Below are 24374 nucleotides of genomic sequence, written 5' to 3' on the forward strand. Positions count from 1 at the left end.
GCAACGCTCAGAACTGTCCCGTCCACCTCTCTCAGGCCGCAGTGAGACCCCTGAGCCCCGAGGCGGAGGCGTGTGTCCGTGCTGACGTCCGTATCCCCCCGGCATCCAGCCAGCTGTGTACGCGCTACGAGAACGACCCCGCTCTGTCCTCCGGCCTCCTGCATCCCCCCAGTGAGTGTGTGTGTGTGTGGCATGTGTGTGTGTGGCGTCCAGACGGGGGGGCTCGCAGCTCGCCGTCCACGGTGTCGAATTCAAGTTGACGCGTTTCAGAGCCACATTATCATGTAAAAATGCTGTGGCAGAGGAGAGCGTCCCATCCCCCCAGAGATAGGGTGCATTTATAAAGAAATGCAGATTTTTTATTTTTTTTTCCAGGTAGTTTCACATTTAAAAAAAAAAAGAAAAGAAAAAAGGAGGAACTTGAAGAGTGAACGCTCCTCAACAGCTGCAGTAGAGTATTTGAATAACCACAGAAAGTTTGAGCTACCAGAATTGAATCTATCTTTATCTGGCTGTGGTTGGCAGTTATCCCACCCTGCTGTATGTGTAGTTTAATAAAGCGCTATAGTTTATGCTTTGACTATTCATTATTATATTAAATCAAGTTCAGATTCAAATGTCAATCTATGTTTTTTACTTTTTGCACATTTTCTTTGCTTTAAATGCTCTAAAACTGAACTTTTTTTTATGTTTATGCATCAATCAGTGTCGACTGCAGCCTCTAATTACCTCACCTTTACCTGCATTTATCCCCACCGCTGTGGAAATCTTAATTCTTCCCAGTAGACATATCAGACTTTCCCAACGTGTAATCTAGATTTGATTCCTGTGCCAAATCCACCGCTACGTACTCTCAGCATTTCTCTCCCCTCTTATTTGCTCCACAGATCTGAATGCCAGTGGTCCAGTGGCAGACTCTTTAATCACCAGCAACATGGCACCCATGTTTCCTGCATTCAAAGGTCAGGCACTTTTGCAAATATCTATCTGTCTTTCTCTGTTACCAAAAACATGCAGTAGCGCACCGTTTTTATGTAGAAATGCTTCAATATGTGGGATTATGTCCCGTTTTATGCCACTTTGCAAGTAGAAGATAGTGTAATTATCTAGTAATGTTCTATCAAAATATTTACTGTAAAGTCTTGAAGTATAGTGTAATTATTCAACAGCACCCGGGAGCTAAAATGTTAAATTTACTCGAGTTAAAGGGAACATTTCCACTGTGGGCCTTCTTCCAATAGACAAAGCAGTTTACTTCACAGTCAGAATCAATTTTGTTTGTTTTCTCACTGAACTGTGAGGTGACAAAACACAAGATGAGCCCCTCTGTGAAGTTTTAACTTAACCAGCTCGCTTCTCAACTGAATGGGTTTTGATGTGGCTCCAATATCATGTGTTTATTGCTTAATTCAGTCCAGTCACGGATCTTGTTGGAGTCTTGCCCTCACAGAAATCTGCTGGGTCGTTTGTGAAAATACAGACACGTCTTTGCCCAATTACTTTCTTTCTATTCACCTGTGCTGAATTACATTTTCTGTTGCGACTTGTTGGTTTTGTTGCTAATTTGTCATCTGAGAACAAATTGTATAAAGTGAATATCATAGACAACGAGGCTCCTGCTGGGTTATATGTGAGCCCACTCAGACTGCGGAAAGTCTGGAACTCATTTGAGGTCATGAAAGACAAAATTAAGTCTATATGTTTTGGAAGTTTAAACATAATAATTTGGCGGGTGCTGCCCCCCAGTGGCATAAAGCACATAGTGCTTTCATTTTTTTCCCCTCTCTGCAGACCACAATGACTTCAGTTATATTCCTGAGCATAAACCCTGTTGTTTGGGGGTTGTTTTTGCAGATGTTTGGACTTATTTCCACGATGTCCAGCTTCCAAAATACTCTCAGGAGCTGAATGGAGTCAACGTCATGAGTGGGCCCATATTCGACGAGAACTATGATGGAAATGTTGACGCACTCAGAAAAATTACAGGGTAAGGCAGCCGCAGGCTGACCATCTTCAGGTCAATGCATTTTATTTAGAAGCACCTTTCAGGACACTGACGTCACTTTGCAGTTAATTTGTTCGTTGTTTGATCAGATAATGTAGCTTTTAGTGTAATAACATCAAAAGACTTTTAGAAATTTAAAACATAATTATCTATTAGGTTGTTCAGTCATTTCAGGTGAGAAATCTGTATAAAATAACTTATATCGTTGTGACAGTGTAGGAAAGGACAAATAAAATGAATGCAGAATTCCTTATGTTGATGGTGCTTGTATTAACCAATTGTGTAATGTAATAAAGTCAATAACATAATAACCAAACTGCACAAAAACTGCATAAAATATCTTGTATTTCTAGGAAATCCAGCTATATTCATGTATTAGGACATTTTTGGCTGCATTCATTTCACTTATTACATAATTGGCCAGTACTACATTACAGGTTGTTACAGTGCTGAAATATCATGTCTAAGTAATTAATACTTTTATAATATACCAATCAGTCAAGCTGATTTCGGTTCAGAGGTCAAAATCTAGTTTATCACATTTGGGTGTTGCAGTTTTAGTTGGTGTTGTGTTTAGTGGTTTCACCACATAGTGTGGTTGCCTCTCTCTCTCTGTTTGTCCTGTGATGAGTTAATTTTTTTTATAGAAGTTGGATGGATGCAACAGTTTGCTGAACCCATCCACCATTGTGTCTGTTCAGGAACGAGGCTCCCATCCCGACACATTTCTACCTGATCCTGACGAGCTGCAGGAACTCCACCTTCAGTCCTGTGGCCTGTGTGGGTCCACTCCGGACCCGGACCTTCATTCTGCCCAACAGACTGGACCACACCGAGAGCTGCGCGGTGAGTTACCCCCTCCGACTCCTCACACACTGTGGGGAGAAAAAACCAAAAAAGCTAAACCTGATCAATGGATGACGTTCTCCTCTGTTTCTCTCCAGGATGGGCTGGACTTCTCATGGGTGGAGGACTGGCTGCAGCTTCACTCCGCTCGAGTCCGAGACATCGAGCTCCTGACCGGACTCAGTTTCTACCACGACAGGATATCAGTGGACGAGACGCTACAGCTCAAGACCTTCCTACAGACTGCTTAAAGCCCGAGACATTGATCCAGTGAAGCTTTTAAATACCGAGGGAATCAATATTATGGACACACAGTCAGGAAACAGTTAAAAAGGTTAAAGGGTTTCCTGTTTTCAGACCAAATCAATCACAACTTTTGATTCCATCCATTTTTTTCCCTTACACGTCTGAATCTTTTTTTTTTTTTTTATGTAGTGGAAGCTGTACATTTGTTCTCATTTATACATGAACAGTAGAAGACATCGTCACGTCTCCTGAACTGCTCCAAAGAATTTCCTCACTGTGGGAAACAGGAACTTTAAAAAAAAAAAAAAAAAAAAAAAAAACGAAGGGAAAAGCAAACTTTTATTGATTGAAGGACTTTTGATCCCACAGACAAATATTTTGATTGTAACGTTTTAGGAAACTTCACCTCTGAGATCTGAAGCAATGGAAACGTTACCAAGGGAATCTCGGCAAGCAGCTGGAAAAGCCTCCATCATAGATTTGTTCTCTTCCTGCCAAATTTGCTCTTATATTTTCATGTTTTTATATTTCCTCTTCTTTTTTTTTCTTTATTTTTACAAAGTCAGTGTTATTTTTAGGATTTTGCATATTTTTTAGATGATTATTTGTTGTTTGCGTGCCTGGATATATGACAACTGTCTGCATAGGTGGATTACTTGACATTTGAGGCTCCTGCCAGTGTAATAAAGAAACATGTTTCTACATGTTTTGACAGTTAATGTCTGCTTTTATGAAATCAGTGATGCCGTTACAGTTTCTATTTGTCATCAGTTGCAGAGCTGCTGTCTCTCCCTGAGACTGCTGTTACCCTGCTGTAGCAGCCAATAATGTATTCATGGCCAATAATGTAATATCTGCCTATAACATAAGGATTTTAGCCACTATACATAAAGCCAATCATGTAATTGAGTAATAACATTTTGACAATCACATTACAGTATTTTCTGGTTATTCCATTATTAAGGTGGCATTGAAATACCTTTGGAAATGTAATAACTACAGGCAATAATGTAATAATACATTATTAATTCGGCATTGGCTATTATTACATTACTGTCTGTCAAACCTGCCCCTTAAAGAATTGTTACACATTATTAAGTGATGTAGATTCAGCTGAACATGAGTCATGTCTGACCACATACTGCTGACAGCTCAGCTACATCCTGCTCAGAATCTTTTAACAGACGAGTAAAACGTCCAAAAGAGACATTTTTGCCACCAAGTAAATTTGCATTGAATCCAAAACATAAAGATAACAGCGTAAAATTTTCCTATAGTGATGAAAATTGTGAAAAAACTACGAAGTAGTAACTTTTTTCTTATTGTATTAAACAGCTATAGTCATTTTAGCTTTTTTTTTTTTTTTTTGCTGTTTTAGCTGCAATAATTTATCAGTCTAGCAGTTCAAGTTGTTTAGTTCTTTCACCAAATTGTGAATTTTCAACATGTTGCAAAGTTTAGGAGGTGTAGTTGCTGTGTGTAGTCTGCTCAAAGTTGAGTAATCCCTGTGTGTGTGGAAATTCAGGTTGACAGTTATGTTGCGGAGAGAGAGAGAGAGAGAAAAATAGTTTTTTGTTGCAGCTTTTATTTTGTAAAAAGAAGAAAATCACAATTCCACATAAAAAAAAAAAACCTCCTGTCTACTGACTTGTTGTCTTTGTCAACTCTTATTTTCATAGACCGAAGATGCAAACACACAGGAGGGCAAGCAAACGCTCTAAGATGAAAGTGAACTGTGTCTTCACGTTGCAGCAGCAACGCGCACAAAGGAAGGAAGCCGGCCTCTGCACGTTTCCCCCGGTATAAAAAAACCTGCCACTTCCTCGGGCTGACCGCTCCGTTTGTGCACGAAGCCAGGGAGTAAGATGCTGCAGCTTTCTGCACGCTACAGCAACCCAGTTCTCATGTCACAGAGCTGAGGTGTTGTTTGATTTTAGATTTTTTTTTAATACAAGCATGATTATTATCATGGTGCTTCCTTTCTATGTATGTTGAGATTGAGCAATGAAACAGTGGCGGGTTGAGAAATTTCTTGCAATCGCAGACTCTTGTAGTCATCATAGTATGAGAAAATCAAAAACAAAGTGGAAGTTTCCTCTATCAGTGCAGTTTAATATTGTTTCTGTTGATATTGTGTGGCTTTTGTTTAGCTCAGCATTCACACTGGGGTTGCAAACATTTGTCCGGTCTTGAAAAGAAGTCTGATACCACAGTGAAATAGCACAATACAAACCAATTTTCACATGACTTTCTGAAAGCATCAGGGAGCCACTTCAGAGGAACCAAGTTCAGTGGACGGTGTGCAGTGGATTGTCTAGTAGAAAGTTTGTTAAACGCGTGTTCCATTATGTTCTTTTTCCCTTCTCCAGGAAAACATTTGGAATTGTGTGTATTCATAAGTCATTGTGTTGTCTTCTAGCTGGCCCGGCATAAGTGAGATCAAACCATTAAAATAAACTTGAGGTAGCTACACCTTCCTTTCATGAGAACGTCTAGTATGACTGTTCACCGAGGTGGATGCATGTGTCATACTGCAGCATAGGAAAAAAACTAAATACAAAACTTTCCATATTTGTCGCAACAGAGTTGAAATTTCTGTTCACTTTTTTTTCTTCTTTCTTCTTATATTCCCTCCTCATCAGGGTCTCAGGTTTGCACACATGTCATCCCTTTGCACAGTATTTCTGAAGCCATGGTTTGCATCAGGTCCTTTCTAAAATAGAAGAGCCACAACATTGTGTGAGAATGAGAACTGCCACAGTCTGGGTTTTTAGGTGGACGCCGCTCCACACGCTCAGGCCTTTTCTAAGAAACTCCTCTCTGGGTGGGAAATGTGTCGGAGGCTGGTCTGGTCGTTCTCATGGTTGCACTGTCATACCGTATTTGGGCTCCACGTGGAGTCAGGTGGTCTTTACTGTCACTGCTGCGCTGTGGTGGGCTCACATGGTGTCCCACTATCGCTTCTCGGATGTGAAGTCATTACTGAGTCACACGCCGTCTGATTCACTCTGGAGGCTGGCGTGGAATGAATGTACTCAGCGGTGCGTGTAGAACATTCTGACTGAGGTGGCCACGGCCCACTTCACCTTAAATAACTGCACCTTATGAGTGTATCAACTTCTTTTGAAATTGTATAGTTGTGCTTGAAGACGCATTTGATTCAGTTAGAAAAAATTGCTTTAGAATTTTAGTTTTAATGAAGTTCAAACTGGATTCTAATTTAATTTAGTACATTTTGATTTGGGTCATCAATAAGTGCTGTTATGCACTGAAACAGACCAGTTGAAAACCACAGCAAAACCCTTTTCAGCAGCATAATTCCTGGTTGGTATTTGTGTCTTGACAGTGATGTGGTTTTTAGTAAAGGGCAGATACCAGCTGTGTCCCCCCTCAAAGGCCTAATTGCCCCTGACGCTGATTGTTTTCTCAGGCCTCTTGGCAGCTCTGCTTAGTAACAAGCGACAGGCGCTTATCTGTCAGCACAGGCCGGCATTCAGCAGCCCACCTCTGCTGTGTCCCATCATGCTTCAATATATCCGCAGCTGGAGAGGAGAAAATGCTTCATTTTGTTTAACTGCATGGAAATTAGACACCACAATGAAATATAGGGCAAAAGAAGGAGGGTTTGGCTTTTCACAAAACACATTTATTAGGATTGCTGCACAGACTGAGATGACAATATTCATTAGACTTGATTGGAGGGTGAAGCTGCTGTCTTAAATAAAGAATGAAAATAACCGCCCATCACCAAGGCAATAGTGAAACAATGGATTCTATTTTATGGGACTATTATGGTCAAATTGAGAGAATTCATATATTTTGCAGCAGCATTGACAGAAAAGTCTGGCAACCCAAGATTGGTTGGTTGGTTGGTCATGCAGAGATGTGTCTGCAATGTCTTATCTCAATTTTTCTTTTCTTCTGGATGACTAGAAGTGAATGAGACATAAGTGAGACAAAGCATAATGCAACAATCTGACTATGCACATGGATAAATATCAGTAGTTGCACCCAGTGAATAATCATATAGTATAATAAAGTAACATCCATTGAATACAATTCTCATCATCTTATAAGCTTTGGAGGCTGCACAGTCTCCAGTCCAGGTTGGGACCTTCCTGTGAGTTTACATGTTTTCCCCCTGCCTCCTCAGGTTTTTTCAACAATTACTCCAATTTCCTTCCACAGTCCAGAAACGTGTGTGTTTGAGGTTAACTGTGAGCTTTGAGAGCCTTCCCTTTGTCTCCAAAGTGCCTTTTTCTCAAACTTCATTTTGAAAATCGTTTTGTTGTTAATTGGTGAAAGCATTCCTGTGACCCGTCTCATAATGATTTATGAAAATTAAGCATTAATAAGAATGGTTGCTTTGGAAATATCAGTCTATGCACGCAGTTTTTTGTGTTTTCTCCTCAAATGTGTTTAAAAAAATATTTACTCTCTTAACCCTCCAGTTATCATCATGTCCCAAATTAAAAGCAAAATAATCATGCTTGGAAGAGACAGCTCCGCGACGCCCACACTGCCCCGGCATTTCCTTTGAAAACTTCTGAAGGTCCTCAAAACCCTACGCTGCTTTGAATAAGTAAATTTCTCATGATGTAAAACAAATCCAGGAAGAAAGAAAGAACGGAAGTGGGACACACGTCAGCCATCAATAATGCAACGGTTGGCATTTGGTTTGGTTTGCCGTCCTGACATCAGTGAAGCGTCGCTGCTCCTCCTGCTGAGGGAGCAGAAAAGGGCTGAGCCACAGACCCAGGAGGGGATCCTGAGGACAGGGGGAAATCAAACATAGTCTGAAATGTGAGCCCCGGTTGTGTCGTCAGATCCTGTGCTGCAAGGATTTCTGACAAAACTGCGTCATCAGGTTGCACATTTCAGGTCTTTCGCAGGAAGACGAGACAAGAGATCTGACAAGCCCATTTCCCCCCCGACACGATCTGTACAACTTTGAGCTCCAACTATGAGTGTAGAAAGTGAGATTTCTGTGATTGTGGTGCGGAGGGAAGCTCAGAGGAGATCACAATCAGGAGGAGCAGTGCACAGAGAATAACCTTTACCGTTTCCTTTTGTAATCTTCTCGCCCCCGGGGACTGAAGCGAGGTCTGAGGGTTGAGTCCAGAGAGGGGGAGGGTTCAAGAGGAGAGGAGGTGGAGACAGACAGAGACCAGAAGAAGACAAGCATGCAGATGGGAGGACAGACAGAAAGAAGAAGAGCATAGATGGTGACACATCATCACACCCTCTGCTAACGATGGATTTAAGTTTACTTCAATTTCTGGAGAGAGAGAAAGTCCTGGAGGTGCTTCGCAGGGACAAGCAGCTGCGTATTATTGAGGAGGACAGGATCAGGTGAGTCATGTCATTGGTTCAGTGGTTAACTTGCTCCTCGGTGAGGCAGAGATGAAGATGACACACAGAAAAACAACACACACACAGAGTAACAGTTTCTCTGCTTTCTCTTGCGAACAAATGTTTCATCACTTCTGTCACAATTGGGATCTTTGTATACCTCATATTGAGTGCTTTCATGATTTAACAGATGCTCATGGTCGTGGGGTCAGTCCTCTCATCTAATCACCCAGGCACTGAGCACAAGCACGTGCAGATGCAAAACAACAGCGTTTTAAATATTCAAGGAAAGTGAGATTAGTTGTGATCGATTCATAAAGGTTTTGTAATTAACTTCAACTCAAATTCAAATAGCAAGAATCGTTCAGGCAACCATTAATGATTTAAGGCTTCGAGTTTGTGTCTAGTGTTGTTTCACTGGTTGTTAGCTGCACAGTTACTTGAGGTTTTGTTGTTACTTGAGGTTTCATTGCAGAACCTTAATGTCGTGTACATGTCATATATCCATTGCATTTTAATATCTATTATTCTTTAATATTCTTATTTTGACTTCTTTGTACAATGCAGAGCTGATATAATGACTGAACCTCCACATGTTGGGATGAATGAAGTCGTTTTTATGTCTTGTCTCATCTTATGCTGTGTTGTCTTGTCTTATGTTGCCCCGTCTCGTCTCGTCTCAAAGCTCAACCGGTTATAGATATTGCACATTAGCTCAGTTAATGGGTTAAGGCTTTGATTAAAGGTGTTTTTCACTCTCCGTCTCCCTTCAGGAGGATGAAATACGAGCTGCAGGAGCTTCGGAGAAGGGGGGCGAAGAGTTTCACCCGGCAGTACGGCGAGCGGACCTGCGCCCGATGCCAGAGGCCGCTGGGAAAGTTCTGGAACTCGGGTTCGATCTGTCATGGCTGCAGCCACCGCATCTGCAACAAGTGTCGCGTGGGAGTGTCAAACTGGAAGTGCACGGTGTGCCACGCCTACAGGTAGCGAAAGAGAAAGAGATGCGGAGAGGGAAGAAACACGTGACTATGCGGCTGTTAAATCACTGCACTGAGTGACTCTCTGTGGGTTACTAAGACTGATAGTCTTCACCCAGTTTCAGTTAAACCATTCACCCATTCACTCATGTCGGTTTCATATAAACGGTTTTATAAGAGCAATGACAGAGGGAAACCAAAACACTTCCGCAATGAAAGGGCAGATTTACACAAATCCATTTCTAGGAATACCAACATTCAAACTCTGATAGATTTCTTTTCACCAGTTATTTTGCACTAAATTGCAAATTTAATATAAAGTACCGGTACATAAAACAAAGTTTTAAAAAAATCTAATTTTAGAATTATTGCATTATAACGTTTAAATTTTCATCATTCAGTACTTTCAAGATTTATTCTCAAAATAGTCTCTCTGTTCAAAAATTGCTTTTAAAACACAATCACTGTGAGAGAGGAAAAATATAGTAAACATGAAGATTAGCATCACATCGCTCAGCTGCGCGCCTCTGGAAGGGCTCTCTGCCCTTTCTGAAGAGAGCGACCCCACTTTAGGAATCTATTAGATGTTTTTCAGTGGTGGCACCATCAACTCCAGTTGTAATAGCTCAATGGCATCAGAATAGTTTTCTGTCTGTGTGATATTTTATTTTATTTTCCACCTGCTCATTGCTTTGTTTTTTTTCCCTTCTTCACAGGGAGGTGAAGATCCGGTCAGGAGAGTGGTTTTTATTGGAAAAGGCAAAGAAATTTCCAGTCACTGGAGGTTTGTTTACGTCACACACCACTGCTCTCTTTTGTAAATTCATAGTCATTATTTATTGATGCTTCCTTCATATTATCCACTTTTACCACAATAGATAATTTAAAAAAATTTATGAACCTTGTTGTTTGTTTAAGTTGTTGCTTTAAGTCTAGTTTAGAGGGTATTCCTTATTAAGAGTTTACACTGTAATTTAGTTTATTCACATTATATGACACGTGCATATAGAGTGACCATTTTCACAATGGGTTAGGGTATTATAATATATATAAAATATACATAACATACAAGCCCAGTGTGTCTGTTACATTACATCGGTATGTAGAAGCAAAAAAACAATAGCAGATCTATGTAACCTATGCTAATGACAGTAACTAAAATAGAAAAACAAAATAACAATAACAGGCAATGTCTTTATGCAATGTGGAACCTTTCATCAATATACGAAGTAGTTTTGGTCCTTTTGAAGTTAAGCTAAAACATCATCATGTAAAACTTTCTGATTAATATTGTGTAGTAATTTCTGATTTTTTTCACATTTATCCAGATGGTATGATGAAATAATTGTAATATGAATGCACACCGTGAATATGGATAGTTTTCATACTTTTGCACCTTCAAATGGGTTTTAGAACCTGTGAATATCATGCAATATTTTAAATGACTTTATAGGCTCAAAAATAAAGAATAAAATCTTTGGTTGAACTGTTTTATTTTCTAAGTATCTCTATGATTGCTCTAATAGACGCCACTGTAACGTTGCACAATATCTGTGATCTTTACAGATAAATACGAGACAGTCGGAGAGAAGCTGATGAAGACTTATGGCGTGCTGAGGTAAGATTCACCTCCACATTATGAATCTAAGTTTTCCATCTTGGATTCATTGAACTTTATAATGAGTGTTTGCTGTATTTTCTACAGTCATATATCTGTTGTGCCCCCAACGCCTCCACCACACTTGGATTATCAGTTTCTCAGCAGATCTGGGGTAAGGAATTTGTACGTTTCTTGTATTAGTTCAAGTGTAAAATGTGAATTGGTTGTGATTTACCATTTTAATTTTTTTCAGGATTCTAAAAACTCCAAGCCTTTCACCAGTTCAGTGGAAGATTTGATGGCTTCCTTCACGAGTCACATTAAAAGTGAGTGATTCACCCTGACCGAATACTTGCAAAACAAGGGATTTCTTCATAATTGTAACAACATGCAACACTTCACACACACCTTGCAGACCTGGAGCGCTGATCCTCCACAATTACTCCCGATAATTAATAAAACATCTCTATTCTGTTCTGCTATATTTACTTTGTTTTTGAGTGATATCAGCACTGCTTATTGTTTTCTTTTTTTTTAAATGAATTTTTGTATTTCTGATACAGTGAATATTTTAGTGTGAAATGTTGAGTGCAGGATTCTGTATCAGCATGACATCCTGCAGATTATATCACAACCTGCTCACATCAGCAACGACACAGGAAGGACATTAGGTGCAAAACCCTCATTGACGTCATTAAACCTGCAAAAGTCGATTGTTATCGTGGAGATTCTCCTGCAGACAGTGTTTCAGCTTAGTTGTAACCATCATGGGACAACTGTGGCTCATTGGAAGTACAATCCCACAACTGTTGGTTTGATCCCCACTCCACTCCTTCACCAAGTGTCTTTGAGCCTCAACATTGTGCTGGCATGTATTTAACATTGGTGGGAGACAGTGGAGGATTTCTTCAAGCAAACAATACTTGGATGTTGTCTTTTCCATAATGTGTAATGTCTCGAGTGGCTCATGTCCTTGCAGAGATTTCCACCTCTCAGAATGACGTGAGAACAGACCAGCTGAGGGTTGACAGCAGCAGAAGGCAATCGGGTTTGACTTACAGCAGCCAGAAGAGCCTGTCAGAAAGTGACATCAGCAAAGCCATACATGTAAGTCGACCTCAGCTGTGAGTCAGGTGTTAAACATCATAATGGGTGAGAGTCCTCGGGTCGAGACACTAAAATCCAAGTGGCTCCCAATGGATATTAATTCAGTACTTTTTAGCGGCCTCTGCTGGTGAGAGAAACCAATTACAATAAGTTCTCCAAGTCGTTAATTGTTTTTTGTTCTACTCAATGTTTATTTTTAATGAACGCAGGGAGAGAAAAGCTTTAATATTTAATATTATATGCTTGTAATGTGATTAAATGAGATTGGCAGAGTAAAATGTGAGCTGTCACTTTGGTTTTCAGTGTTAAGTTGTCCTAATATAATGATTTGAGTTACTCACATGAAGCTAGAATCAACATTCAAAGGACTTCAGTCAGAAACGTTTTGAAGGTGCAGTAAAAACAAATCAATGATTGACTTTTCTCTTTGCAGCTCTTTAAAGTCCCAAGTCTTCCAAATCTGTTCAAGAAAAACAAAGACAGTGATCAGGAGGGCTCATCCACCGGAGCAGAAGAAGACGCTTCCTTCAGTTCTGAGTATTCTGGTGGAAAGAGAGTGAGTGAATAAATCAGATTAAAGAGCTTCTTCTCAGAATAACTTCCTCTTCATGGCTGTACTAAGACTGAATGAAGAAGGCTTATCTTATCGCACTTTTAGACATAAAATGTGAGTCTACAGCCTTCTCGTTGGCTTCCTCAGGGCAGCAGCAGCAGCATCAGCACAGACTGCGGCCTCTTCGAGAGCGTCGCCGTAGGCGGGGAGCTGGAGCTGGCTCTGGCCTACAACACCGGCACCTCCTGCCTGGAGGTCACAGTGGGCGCCTGCAGGAACCTGATGTACGGAGACAGCAAGAAGAAGAAGTGTCACCCGTGAGGACGACTGTCGACATTTACAGTATCACATCTTTCATCTCTGATCCTGCATCAGTAACTCACGGTTCCTTGTTTAATTTATGTGTAGATACATCAAACTCTACGTGCTGCCGGATAAAAGCCTCAAGGTGAAGACATCAATGAAGAGGAACACAACAGATCCGGTTTACAACGAGGTCTTAAAGGTAAATATGAGGGATCTCTTCTACTTCAGCTGCTGGAGAGTCATCCTTGAGTTGATCTGTTTGAATTAAACTGAATCTCTATATTGCTTTCCAGTTTCACATAGAGCGCCATCTGCTCATTGGGAAGCGGCTGCAGGCCTCTGTGTGGCATTCAGGGACCCTGAGAAGGAAAACTTTCCTCGGTGAGGTGCTGCTCCCGTTGGACGGCTGGACAGTCGATGACAAGGTCTCCCAGCGCTTCAACTGGTACCCGCTGTGTCCGAAGGTACAACAGATACAGATAATGAGCAATTCAACAAGTGTTCAAGCATGAAAGGAAAAGTCATACACTGATTGCCTGTGACTGAAATACACCAGCTCTTGTATCTTATCTATTTATAACATATGTTTAATAATACTTTTTTCTACCTCGTGATTATGCTCAAAACTTGATGCTTGTGTATTCAGATAGCTATTTTAGTGAAAGAAGGCGGGTTTGTGTTTCTTATCTTTCTCCATTTTTTGTATTCATCAGGTTGAGAGTCCAGATGGAGGCACTGTGGGATAAGACTGTTGGTCATAGTGACCTTCTTCATTCCAGATTTAAATGAAGTCTGTTGGATCATTTACTAATTATTTAACTTTAATTTAAAGATGATTAAATATTGTGCTAATATTATTATTCAATGAAACGTTTTCAAATCTGAACACACTCTTGTAAGTGTTGGCAAACACACAGAAGAACACTACAGTAATGCAAGATTGGAGTATACTTTGTTTTATTTCTTTGTGTTTTCCATTTGATCTGTTAATATTAAATCATTCCACTGTGAAAAGAATGCTGTTGTTACTTTGCATTGGAAATGTTCCCAATTAGTATTTATTCTAATAAATTGCAAATAAACCTGATTAAAGTTGACTTTTGTTTTTATTTCAATACAATCTAGATATAGACATAGAAGAAATAGGGCGGGAGTATTAGACATTTAACAAGCCCCCCACCCATATCTAATAAACTTGTGCTACCTCCTACTCCTTTTCAGCTTCAATGTATTTTGTTTATGCTTATTATATTTGAAATAAAAATAAATAAATGAAAGAATGAATAAATGAATAGTCACACGTGTCCTTGCTCACACCGCTCTACCGCCGTGTTGCTTTCATTGACATTCTCACGGGCTTGTTTAACCTGCTCCTCCTACAGCACCTCATCCTCAATATCTTCTAAAGTATTGAAGAGGCAACATTAAGTTTCTGAGGCCAGGTTGCTGTTGTTTACAGAACATTTGACCTTGAATACAAGAAGATCTGACTTCTTCAAACCATTTTCTAGGAAACCATTGAATTACAATAATATTGATGTTGATATTTTATTGTGCGGGTAACCAAGACTTCCATCGTGCATCGTTTTGACATTTCAAGATAAAGCTGAAATAAGTCTTTTTAGGCACTTTAGCGCCAGCTCTCCTTCAGTTACAGTATTCCTGCACTAGAGGTCAGTGTAACACGGGGCTATTCGGTCCTCCATGACAATAGTGTTCCTGATAGAAGGAACCAGCCAGGCCCAGCCACATGGCAATGATCCACTGCCCTCATTAAAGGTGAAAACACCTTCCTATTAATGCAAACCGGTGTCATAGCACCTGCGTCAGAGTACAAACACACCTCCATTGTGGAGCGGCGTGTTTCTTTGTGAGTGCACTTCAATGTCTGCCGTCTGGCAAGGTGTGTCATGTGTGCTCTGGTGTGCATTTATCAATGCATCAAGAATTGTAAGTGTTTAATAAGTTTGTGGGTGTGCTTGTTCAGCTATTTGTGAGTTGTGTTTAGGTGTCTCTCTCTGGCAGGAGGCAGGGAGTTCCTCCAGACAGCGCCCTTTCGTGATGAAGTTGGGCGTCTCACCTGCAGCTGCATGTAATAAGTATCTGAACCATTAAACCGAAACTCGAACGAAAAGTTTTTTGCAAGACTTGTCAAAAACATGTTGATTCTAATAAATTGTCATGGACAAAATATCTTTTCATTACATCAATGACAAAATAACAGAAATCTAAATTTCGTAGACATGAATCAGCCATGATAGCGTAAATACATTCGTAAAAAACATCTGAACACCATCCAACTGGAGAAAGTGGGACATTTCTGTGGAACTCCCGTTCAACACAACATCTAACATTGTTTTTAGTTACAATGACCTCTGTAAGCTGGACCAAGCCACAGATGATTAACTGAGCTTCCACGCGTTTTCAATTCAGAGAAGTTTCGTGTTTATATGGCAACATTCTGAAAATGATTTCAGTTTACATGTAAATAGCAGAAAGGCTGAAAACAATGTAGTAAGCATACCTGTCCACATGTTGTCGCTGTCATTTCTTTTTTTTAAATGAAAGCACACACACATGCATGCAGCGAACAATAGGTTATAAATATAATTTTATGTGTGTTGCTTTTTTCCCTTTCCTTTCTCAATCATCTTCACCTTTTTATGTGAATGATGTGTACAGTTTGTGGTGGTGACGACTGGGAAGCAACCTTACATTCAAAATGAAGCCGCTAGCTAACATTAATGCAGTTCAAAATCTATGGAACTAATTTTTTTTTTTTAATGAAGGAATACAAAACTTTACCAGCCTGCTTGTACAAACAAAGTAAAACTTTCTGTTTAAAAGACAACTGACACGTTTTCTTGCCATTAATCTATTGTAATCTTCTTTAAGTCCATGACTTCTTTTCTCAGAACCTACACAGAATAGGTAACATGATAAGATTTTTAAATGTTAATGTGTTACTACTTCAGTTAGAGGCCCTTCTACTTCATTCTGAATCAGATTGGGTTTCATCTTTAATGTGATGTTCTTCTGTCAGCCGGCAGATGTCCATACAAATAACATTACTAACAAAAGAAAGTGGTCTAATATTCCGACAAGATGAAATCTGGAGTCACACCGGCCCAGCAGCGGGGAGTGGTTGGAGTTAATTCAAAGTGAGCCACATTAGACCAGAGTCTCCTCAGCGTTTCCTCGGTGGACAATAAAGGCTTTCTTGTCTGTGTGGAAGCAGCATGTGAAAGACTCAGTCAGTCTCTGGTTTCACAGGAGAACAAGACAGGAAAGAAGAGCGTTACTGTGGAAGAGGCGGTGACGTCTTGACCTGGAATTCTGGTAACAACCTGTACCAGCAGGTCACCATGGCAACAGGAAGCCCAACAACTGGCATGACGTTAGCTTGATAGTTCTGGAACATGATGACACTCAACGTCATTGAGTCACTCTATTTATTTCTAAGCAGACATACATTGATTTTCCAAGTAGTATATTAATTGAAGCAACGTATTTTCCACGTAGGCACATGGAACACATTTTTTTTTTGGGGGGGGGGGGCGCAGGATATTTTAATACATTCTCAAACCACAACACATTATAGAACTCTCAAATATTCTAGAAGACTCAAAAATCTCAATGACGCATTCTAGAGACGTTCTAGAACTCACACATCACACACCTTGCCCAATTTTCACACATTGTTTGTATTGATAAGGAATACCCTCTGTGAGTATATAAGTGGTGTGTTGTATGTCAGATCATCTATATCTTTGTTCCTATATAGTTCCAATCTTTATTCACTTCCATGTAGTTGCTCTCACTTGGTTAATGACTCTGCGAATCTTAGCTTTTTTTTGATATTGTGTTTGTCAAATAACCTGTTTTACTCCACCAAATTGAATATCTCACTTTACTACTTGTCAAAACCAGATAACACTCACAATTGTACTGTTGTAGTGAAGCTGCAGTGGAGATACCTTGTTTTTCTTAGTGGCCTACAGGTGGGAATAAGTAAGGCTTATTACTATTGCAAACCTCCCTCAAGTAAATCGCGAGCCAATTCAAGTATGCCGGGTCACATTACTGTCTGAAGGGAGCAGCTGAGAAATCATTCAATATTTAATGAAGAAAAAATGCTTTAAAACCCCAAAATGTATCTAAAACATGAGTTCTCTGTACTTATTTTGTCTTTTAAAGTTTTTTGTTTTTCAGTGCATGTATCCCACCCTGCAGTTGATTTGAGTGCTTTATTAAAAAAAAAAAAAAAAAAAAATGGATTGCATTGAATTACCCAGATTTATCATTTAACCATTGCAGTGTTCAATATCTGCTTGATAAAAAAAAAAACACATGAAAAAATTCTGAGTCCATAAAGGTAGGGCGTTGACAGACTTTCTATCACATATTGTAGAAAGTGACCACACACGATGTATAATCAGATTTCTTTATTGCCAGTATGTAGAACACCTCATTATAAAATCCTTTTCTTAATACAAAGGCCAGCATAGCTGTGTTTCTATTACAGTGTCAATAAATGCTACTCTAGTCCATGTCCAGAGAGAGCAGAGGAGGAGGTTGGTGTCATACTGTTCAGGTCAGTCCATTATGACCAAGCTGCAGGATGAAAAATCTTCAACCTTACTCATTTCAACCTTACTGGAGGTCTAACACTATTAAAAAAAAAAAAAAAAAAAAAACATAATCTAAAAGGTTTTCAGAGTTACATCCAAACGTTTTAGTGATTATACACATCAACCATCTTGGACTGAGCCGACATGGGTGCAGCCAGAGAGAAAGGCCACTTAAACGGGTGAAAGCACACAACCGGTGCTCAGCCCTCACTCTAAAACGACAAGACACAGAACGGACAGAAGAAAAATATATTAAGACCTAAGTGTCCCAGTGCTCTGAAGATGAGGACGTTCCACAGCACGCTGTGAGCTGCAAACAACAACACATACATAAACTAATCAAAGTACCCGGATGGTTAGCAATCTCCTTCAGTGATTTTTGATGGCGTGCAGTTGTATATTTCCTACAGTAAAAAATAATAATTTACAATTAAATCTCTTTAATTTAGTAATCTAAAGATGCTTTGTATGGAACATAAGACTTCTCATTTTGGTCAATATATAAAATCTTTAAAACATATCCAATGTTTTTGTTATCATTAGTAGATAGCAAAATAACAAAAATATACAAACCAAGAGAAAATACCCTTTTAATGTCCCCTATACAGTATAAATATATAACTAGGTATGATTTTAACCTAATTTATAGCAACAATAAACATGAATGGAAGTGTTCATAATATAATGAAAAACAAAAACATACTTTTTTTCTGCTTATACTGTTTTTCCCTTTCTGAGTGGTCGCTATAAACCACTAACTCCTTTTCTTCCTGAACAAACGGATGACAGACATTAAAGAAACAATCGAGGCGCTTGATTACATGTCGTATGAGGAAGTACTGATGAAATCCGGCTACTCTGTCACACCGCTGGATAAAAACAATGATTTTGGTTGAAGCGGATCCGATTACACACAATCAAGTACACGAACGGGTGTTAAAACACTAAGAAGAGAAAAAATAAAGAAGGTTTTGGCACTAAGTTTCCTTCCAAGCTTCTGCAAAGCCCTGCATCCTGCCTGCTAGCAACAGGAGCCTCTGCTGTGCTTATGCTGCTCCAGTTTAGTCTGTAACCCACGTGTGTTTAGCATGTGTGTGCTGATGTGTCGGCCGAGGAGCAAGATGTCGTGACCATTCAGAAAGGGTGCGCAGGCCGCGCGCCGAAGGCTTCTTACAAGGCTTCGAACTCGTCGATCCTCTGCTTGGTGTTGCCCTGCCTGATCTGCTTCAGGGTCTTGTATTTGTCTCGGCCCTGCATTACGTTGTTGGCGTGAAGGAAGTCCATGTCGTTCTTCTTGCTTTCGTCACGTGCGTGGGCCAGCTCCGAGGTCAGGGCCTGGAGATCACAAAGGAGAACCAACTTGAGATCAAAGTGCTGCTCACTGGAGGTTTTCTAACAGTAGAATGGCAGGCAGAGCGTCCAGCTCTCAGGCTCCTCTCATGTGGAACCAACTCCCAGTTTCAGAGATTTTTCTATTTAGTAAAGCTCACAGTTGGGGCTGTTTCGGGCCACTCTGGACCGTTTTCCAGTGAAGATGCTCTCGGTTAAGACTGATGGGAGACCTGCACTGTGCTTCTTTCCAGTCTCACTCTCCAAGTTTCGCTACTGCATGTCATAAACATTAGTTAAGCTTTTGAAGTTTGAAGTTTTTCCACCAAGTAATATGTAATGTTGAACTAATAAAGGAAAATGTGAAATCTTGTCAACAGATGACTTGTTGTTTTTTTTCTCATCTCAGGTAGAAACACCAGCATTGACAAATAGATGTGGTTTGATGTGAATTAAGGCTTAATGGCACATTTTTCAAAACGTCTGGCAAAATCAACAAATAAAAGAAACAATCATCGTTCATCGCATCACGAATCAACACAACCCTTGAGCAGATTGAACAACCAAAGAAAGTTTCGCAGAAACTAGTGACTGCTGGGGATTTAAAAGTTATAAAAACAACTTAACTCGTTAATGAAGTTTGAGTTATTTAAGTAAAAATCTGAATCCAGAACTACTGGTGAATCCACCGGAGAATATCTACATAAAATAAGAGACTCCAGATCACTGAAAATAAGAAAAGTGTTTCTTTTTTGGACGATGGCTCACCTCCAGCTGTTTCTGGACGCGCTCGTTCTTCATGGCCTCGGTCTGGCGGTCCTCCTCCTTGCGGTGGTCATTGATGCCCTCCATCTGCAGGTCGGCGCTGTGCGTGCTGTTGTTCTCCTCGCTGTCGCTGTTGTCATCCAGATGGTCATACATGGGAGGAGGAGGAGGTGGAGGTGGGGGCGTGTCCTGTCTTATGGCCATCAGCAGCTCCTCCTTGGTCTTCTCCAGGTCCCTGTTTGCCTCCCAGGCCTGAGGGCAAAACAAATACTCAGTTAGCTTTCTCTTTCTCAGTAACAGACTGATTTGTAAGGATTTAAAATAAATATTAGGAAACGAATTGTTCTTTCGGTTTTCTTATGCTTCATTGAGGAGCAACAAAGAATAACAGCATAATTTATACCACACTCCAAATAAAGTTCCTTCAATAATTGTTCTTAAAGTGTGGGGCTGATCTATTTCAGTGAAGTGCAGCAACATCTGATAACATTCAAAAATGTATATTTAACAAAAATAATTTCTTAACTTCATCCACCAACACTTCCAACTTCATGTTAGCAACTGTATTGGAGAATTACGGTAAAAATATCTGAATTATGACAATGAGAAACATAATGTGATGGATGATCTTTCACAAAGTCAATGCAGCAGTAAAGAACAACACGAATAACACAAAGCATAGAAAAAATATTAATAGTCAATTAAGTCAAGGGAGGCCATTGAGGAAATGATTCCCACTGAAACTAATGAAGTAAAGGCATCGTGTGTGTAATTTTGATCCCATCAGACAAAATCTTCAGGGTGACTTATGAAGTTTGAGATTCTCTAAACATCAGAAAACCAGAATCTGCTCCTGCTTTAAGTGTGCTAGCTTGAGTGGACAAGGATGTATGTGATATTTGAAGTATTGAAGTAAAAACTGAGAGTATTCTTTATTAAAACAACATTGGCCGGGTAGGGAGTCTGAAATCGAGCTGCATTGCTGCACTTGACTGTGGTATAATTTCCCAGGGGAGAGAAATCTTAGATTGTTCTTCAGTCAGCTGCCAGTCGACGCTCTCACCTTCAGTTGCCATGTGCTGGCCTCCTCCTCCTTGCGCTTCCGGGACTCTTCCAGCAGGCTGATCTTGGCGGACTGCTCTGCCAGCTCTGCAGCCTACAAAAGAAAGAAAAAGGAGCCATTTAATAGAGATAAAGACACTGAGAAGCAACAAAGGATGCACCAGTTTTAGTCAAGGATTGGAATCATAAGGGGTTTTGCTTCAGTCCAACTGGAATCCATCCTTTACACAAACCATGTCTTATTGATGACCCAAGATTGCCTGTGGATAAGATGATGGTTTTGAAAGAAACCAAATGCTAATGGACACACCCACTCTCACCACTGTCACTAAATGTGTCTTATTCTGAATTCCTTTGACATGTTGGGAATCGATTTAGATCTTCATCAATGTAATCGAATAGTAAACATGGGAAGTTTAAGAACACATGACACAAAAGGCCACATCCTAGCATCTAAACATTAAAGAACAGAAGACTGGCATCATTTGCTGAACTTAAATTTACTCTGTTACTTTGAATCACTAGTTAAAAACTGCAGTGACTAAAAAGACTAAAACTATAAGTGTATTTAGCACCGCTTACAACAAGAAATAAGTTTAAATGATGGTCAGGTTTAGTGTTTGTGTGAGGTTCAAGTATGTAAACGCACAATTATTTAGCTTCTCTTTAAAGGTACCAGACCTCCTTGAGAAAAAAATGGCTTTTTAAACCTGCAGAAAACAGTCAGAGTTGCTGAACTCCTCCTTCAGTTTGTTCACCTCGTCAGCGTGACTAAAGTGTGCCATGTTGTCATGTGACTAAAGTTACACAATAACACAAACTAACCAATCAAGTAAGCAGCAGGCCAGCAACTCCCAGGTAATACCAGGCACGATTATCATTTTTGTCAATGGAGTTTGGTGCCCTCAAAATAAGACGAGAACAAGCTCCTTGACCTACAGCTAAGCCAAATATTTCAAATATAGGAAAACAACTAAATGAACACATATTGCTTGGAGTATGGGATCTCTGTTGATGACTGTGTGCATTGAATTATTTTGCTTTGAACCAGCATCTGTACAACAACCAGAATCTACTATTTATAAGTGATGCACAGTAACAAACATTCACTTAAATAATTCATTTTAAACTTCAATTTATGAAAAAGCTTTTTTTTTTAATGTTCAAGGTGCAGTTTGTAAAATTCAAATAAAGCTCATGTTGTGCATTAGATGGCAGTAGTGAGTCAGTGGAGCATTCAGCTTGTCTTTCATAGAGGTTCTTCAAAAGTTCAGGATTTATTTTTTCTTTTTTTAGTTAATAATTACAAACTGTTCCAGCCTCTGTTGTTCACTTTGCAGTCCACCCATTGCTCTTGTTGGATGCTGAAATTTACAAGACTGGACAAGCTGATACTATCTGGTTAACATGCTATTATTAGTATTGATACGGACAGCATAACATCATAACATATAGACAATTCATCAAATGACATTATGACTGTAGTTTTGCATGGTTCACTTATTTTTTTTTTTTGAGGATTCCAATGAAAAATATTACATTCTTGATCTTTAGTGGCTCAAAATAAGCCTATCTGTGAATTAAAAACTTCTAGCAATTTGGAAGACATTGGATCAAGACAGCAGGCAGCGTGTCGCCATGTGACCAAGTCACTTCAGCAACCACCTTCATAAAGGTACTATACCTTGATCACAGTGCTATTTTTTTGTAATATCTTCTTCTGTTAGCTGTCAAGAAAGATGAGAAGGATTGTGAAAGCGAAAAGATAAAATGGAAAATATTGAGAACTACAACAGTGGTGAATAGAGATAATATGGAAGCATGAAAACGGACGTCGGCAGCTCTGATCTGGCGCCAAAGTCTTCCTTTCCCATCCAGCGCTGATCCTCCCTCAATTCATTGTGACTCCTCAACACAGATTACTATTTAAAAAATATTTTTTTCCGAATAACTTTTTGCTTTATTAATTTGGTATGCTACTGTATATTGTGATATTGCATTGTATTCAAAGCATTAAATACAACTAGAAAGGTTTTTATAATTGTTTGTTAAGGGTAAATATGTTTCAGTTGAATAACATATTGGCTTTAAAACAGCTACCAGGGGCACATTATGTTTGAAAAATAAGGTTTGACAGTACTGGAAAGCCGTCAGGGTCCTTGAGGACGTCTTGATTAAATGTGACCGCTCTGTGCCGCCTCTGTGCTTCATTCTGCCAACAATGTGAACCTCTCTTCTCTGCACCTGTCTCATCCTGCAGCGCAGCACCAAGCCGTGAAATTGTGATGTAAAAAGGTACTCGGCTGGTAAATTCAGGACACTATCATTATTCGGGGGCTTGCTTTTCAACAAGTTAATGACGCGGCTGGCACATGCCCTCGGTCACGGTCAGGAGACGCTCCACTGAGACTTAATCCATGGCGTCCTAATAGGGTTTAAGTTTGAGAGAATAAAGGTTTCACAGCAGGTGTCTGCCCAATAAAGCTGTCCGGGTGTGTAACCGTGGAGTGAAAACCACAGCTTCAGTGTCAGGACTGTGAAAAGCAAACGAGCGGTCGTGTGTGTGTGTGTGGTCCGGCGAGGGGGCGGGAGGTGTGGTCCTGCTGGATGCTACAGACGGCTGCAAGGTGACCATTAAAAACATAAAGAAAAGATCGACCGTCCTGCAGAGCAGCAGCCCACCAGTGAATCCGCCATGTGTCACTGAAAAACCTGGGAACATTCTTTCGAGAGGAAACACTGACCAGCTCCTCCTGGCTTTTCTTTTGGCTCTCGGCGTGGCGGGCCAGCTCCTCTTTCTCCAGCAGGGCGACCTGTCGCTCCGACTCCAGACGCGCCGCCTCCTCCTCAGCTCTCCTCCTCTCCTGCTCCAGAGACATGGCCCTCTGCTGCTGCTCCTGCAAGTCTGAAATACAGAGAGAGGGGGGGGGGGGGGGGGGGGGGGGGGAATCATAAAGGTGAATGATAAACTTGATGCTCACAGCAAGAGAAAGACACTTTTCCTGCTGCTCATGCCAGTTTTTTAAACCATCACATTTCTTTTCTGTTTTATCACTGATAACCAACCAAACTATCTTGATCTAATTCATACAAAGCCAGTAAAGCTCATCCTGTAATAAAAGTTAATTCAGCTGCTTATCCTTTTGTTTTTCGGAGTGTGATACCTTAGATTATGGAACATGACTCAAACGGCCAGGAAATGTCAAACCAGGACCTTTGGTGAGAAATCCTGCAATAACTTTGTGTTTGAGATATTTCTTCTTTCTGCACTCTTTCATTCGAAAATAAAGTTTGTAAAAATGCAATTGTTTGCTGAGGAATCAAATAAACATCTTGGACTTGATCTGAAGGAAGTTTAGTGTTAAAAGATTTAAATTATTTGGTATTTAAATTCTGCTTCTTTTAGTTTGATGACTTTTATCAAATTATTCAGACTTAAATCATTTAAGCCTGTTTATATCACCTCGTTGTAATAAACAATCATAGCTTATCTTTAGAATTCATTTGCTGATTTTATACTTTTGGGAATCGATTCACCATTTAATTGATCCTCCAAAACAGTTTCAGTGTCAACAACTTTATATATGATGCATTT

The 24374-nt window shown here is 40.0% G+C and overlaps 3 protein-coding genes across 3 annotated transcripts in view; 2 read left to right on the top strand and 1 right to left on the bottom strand.

Annotated features, from left to right (window-relative positions):
* The window catches only part of enpp1 (ectonucleotide pyrophosphatase/phosphodiesterase 1), a 29683-nt gene extending 24939 nt beyond the window's left edge, over positions 1-4744 (top strand). Inside the window, exons 19-23 of the mRNA XM_080514373.1 lie at positions 36-171; positions 888-962; positions 1855-1987; positions 2707-2851; positions 2950-4744. Coding sequence (XP_080370499.1) covers positions 36-171; positions 888-962; positions 1855-1987; positions 2707-2851; positions 2950-3102 — 642 coding nt within the window. The 3' untranslated portion in view covers positions 3103-4744. The remainder of the gene's footprint in view (positions 1-35; positions 172-887; positions 963-1854; positions 1988-2706; positions 2852-2949) is intronic.
* Positions 4745-8351: 3607 nt separating this feature from the next.
* Positions 8352-13752, top strand: sytl3 (synaptotagmin-like 3; the record flags this gene model as incomplete). Its single annotated transcript, XM_080514480.1, has 12 exons — positions 8352-8449; positions 9223-9432; positions 10143-10210; positions 10993-11044; positions 11132-11198; positions 11280-11352; positions 12006-12133; positions 12567-12689; positions 12834-13003; positions 13095-13191; positions 13286-13456; positions 13706-13752. 12 exons carry the CDS (start codon positions 8352-8354, stop codon positions 13736-13738), a joined length of 1290 nt encoding a protein of 429 aa, XP_080370606.1. The 3' UTR covers positions 13739-13752.
* A 3676-nt stretch (positions 13753-17428) lies between these two features.
* Positions 17429-24374, bottom strand: part of ezrb (ezrin b) — a 33905-nt gene continuing 26959 nt past the window's right edge. The window contains exons 10-13 of the mRNA XM_080513771.1: positions 23524-23684; positions 20781-20873; positions 19721-19969; positions 17429-18958 (exon numbers count right to left, since the gene is read on the bottom strand). Coding sequence (XP_080369897.1) covers positions 18794-18958; positions 19721-19969; positions 20781-20873; positions 23524-23684 — 668 coding nt within the window. The 3' untranslated portion in view covers positions 17429-18793. The remainder of the gene's footprint in view (positions 18959-19720; positions 19970-20780; positions 20874-23523; positions 23685-24374) is intronic.

Source organism: Blennius ocellaris (genome assembly GCF_963422515.1).
Source record: "Blennius ocellaris genome assembly, chromosome: 18".
Classification (NCBI taxonomy): Eukaryota; Metazoa; Chordata; class Actinopteri; order Blenniiformes; family Blenniidae; genus Blennius; species Blennius ocellaris.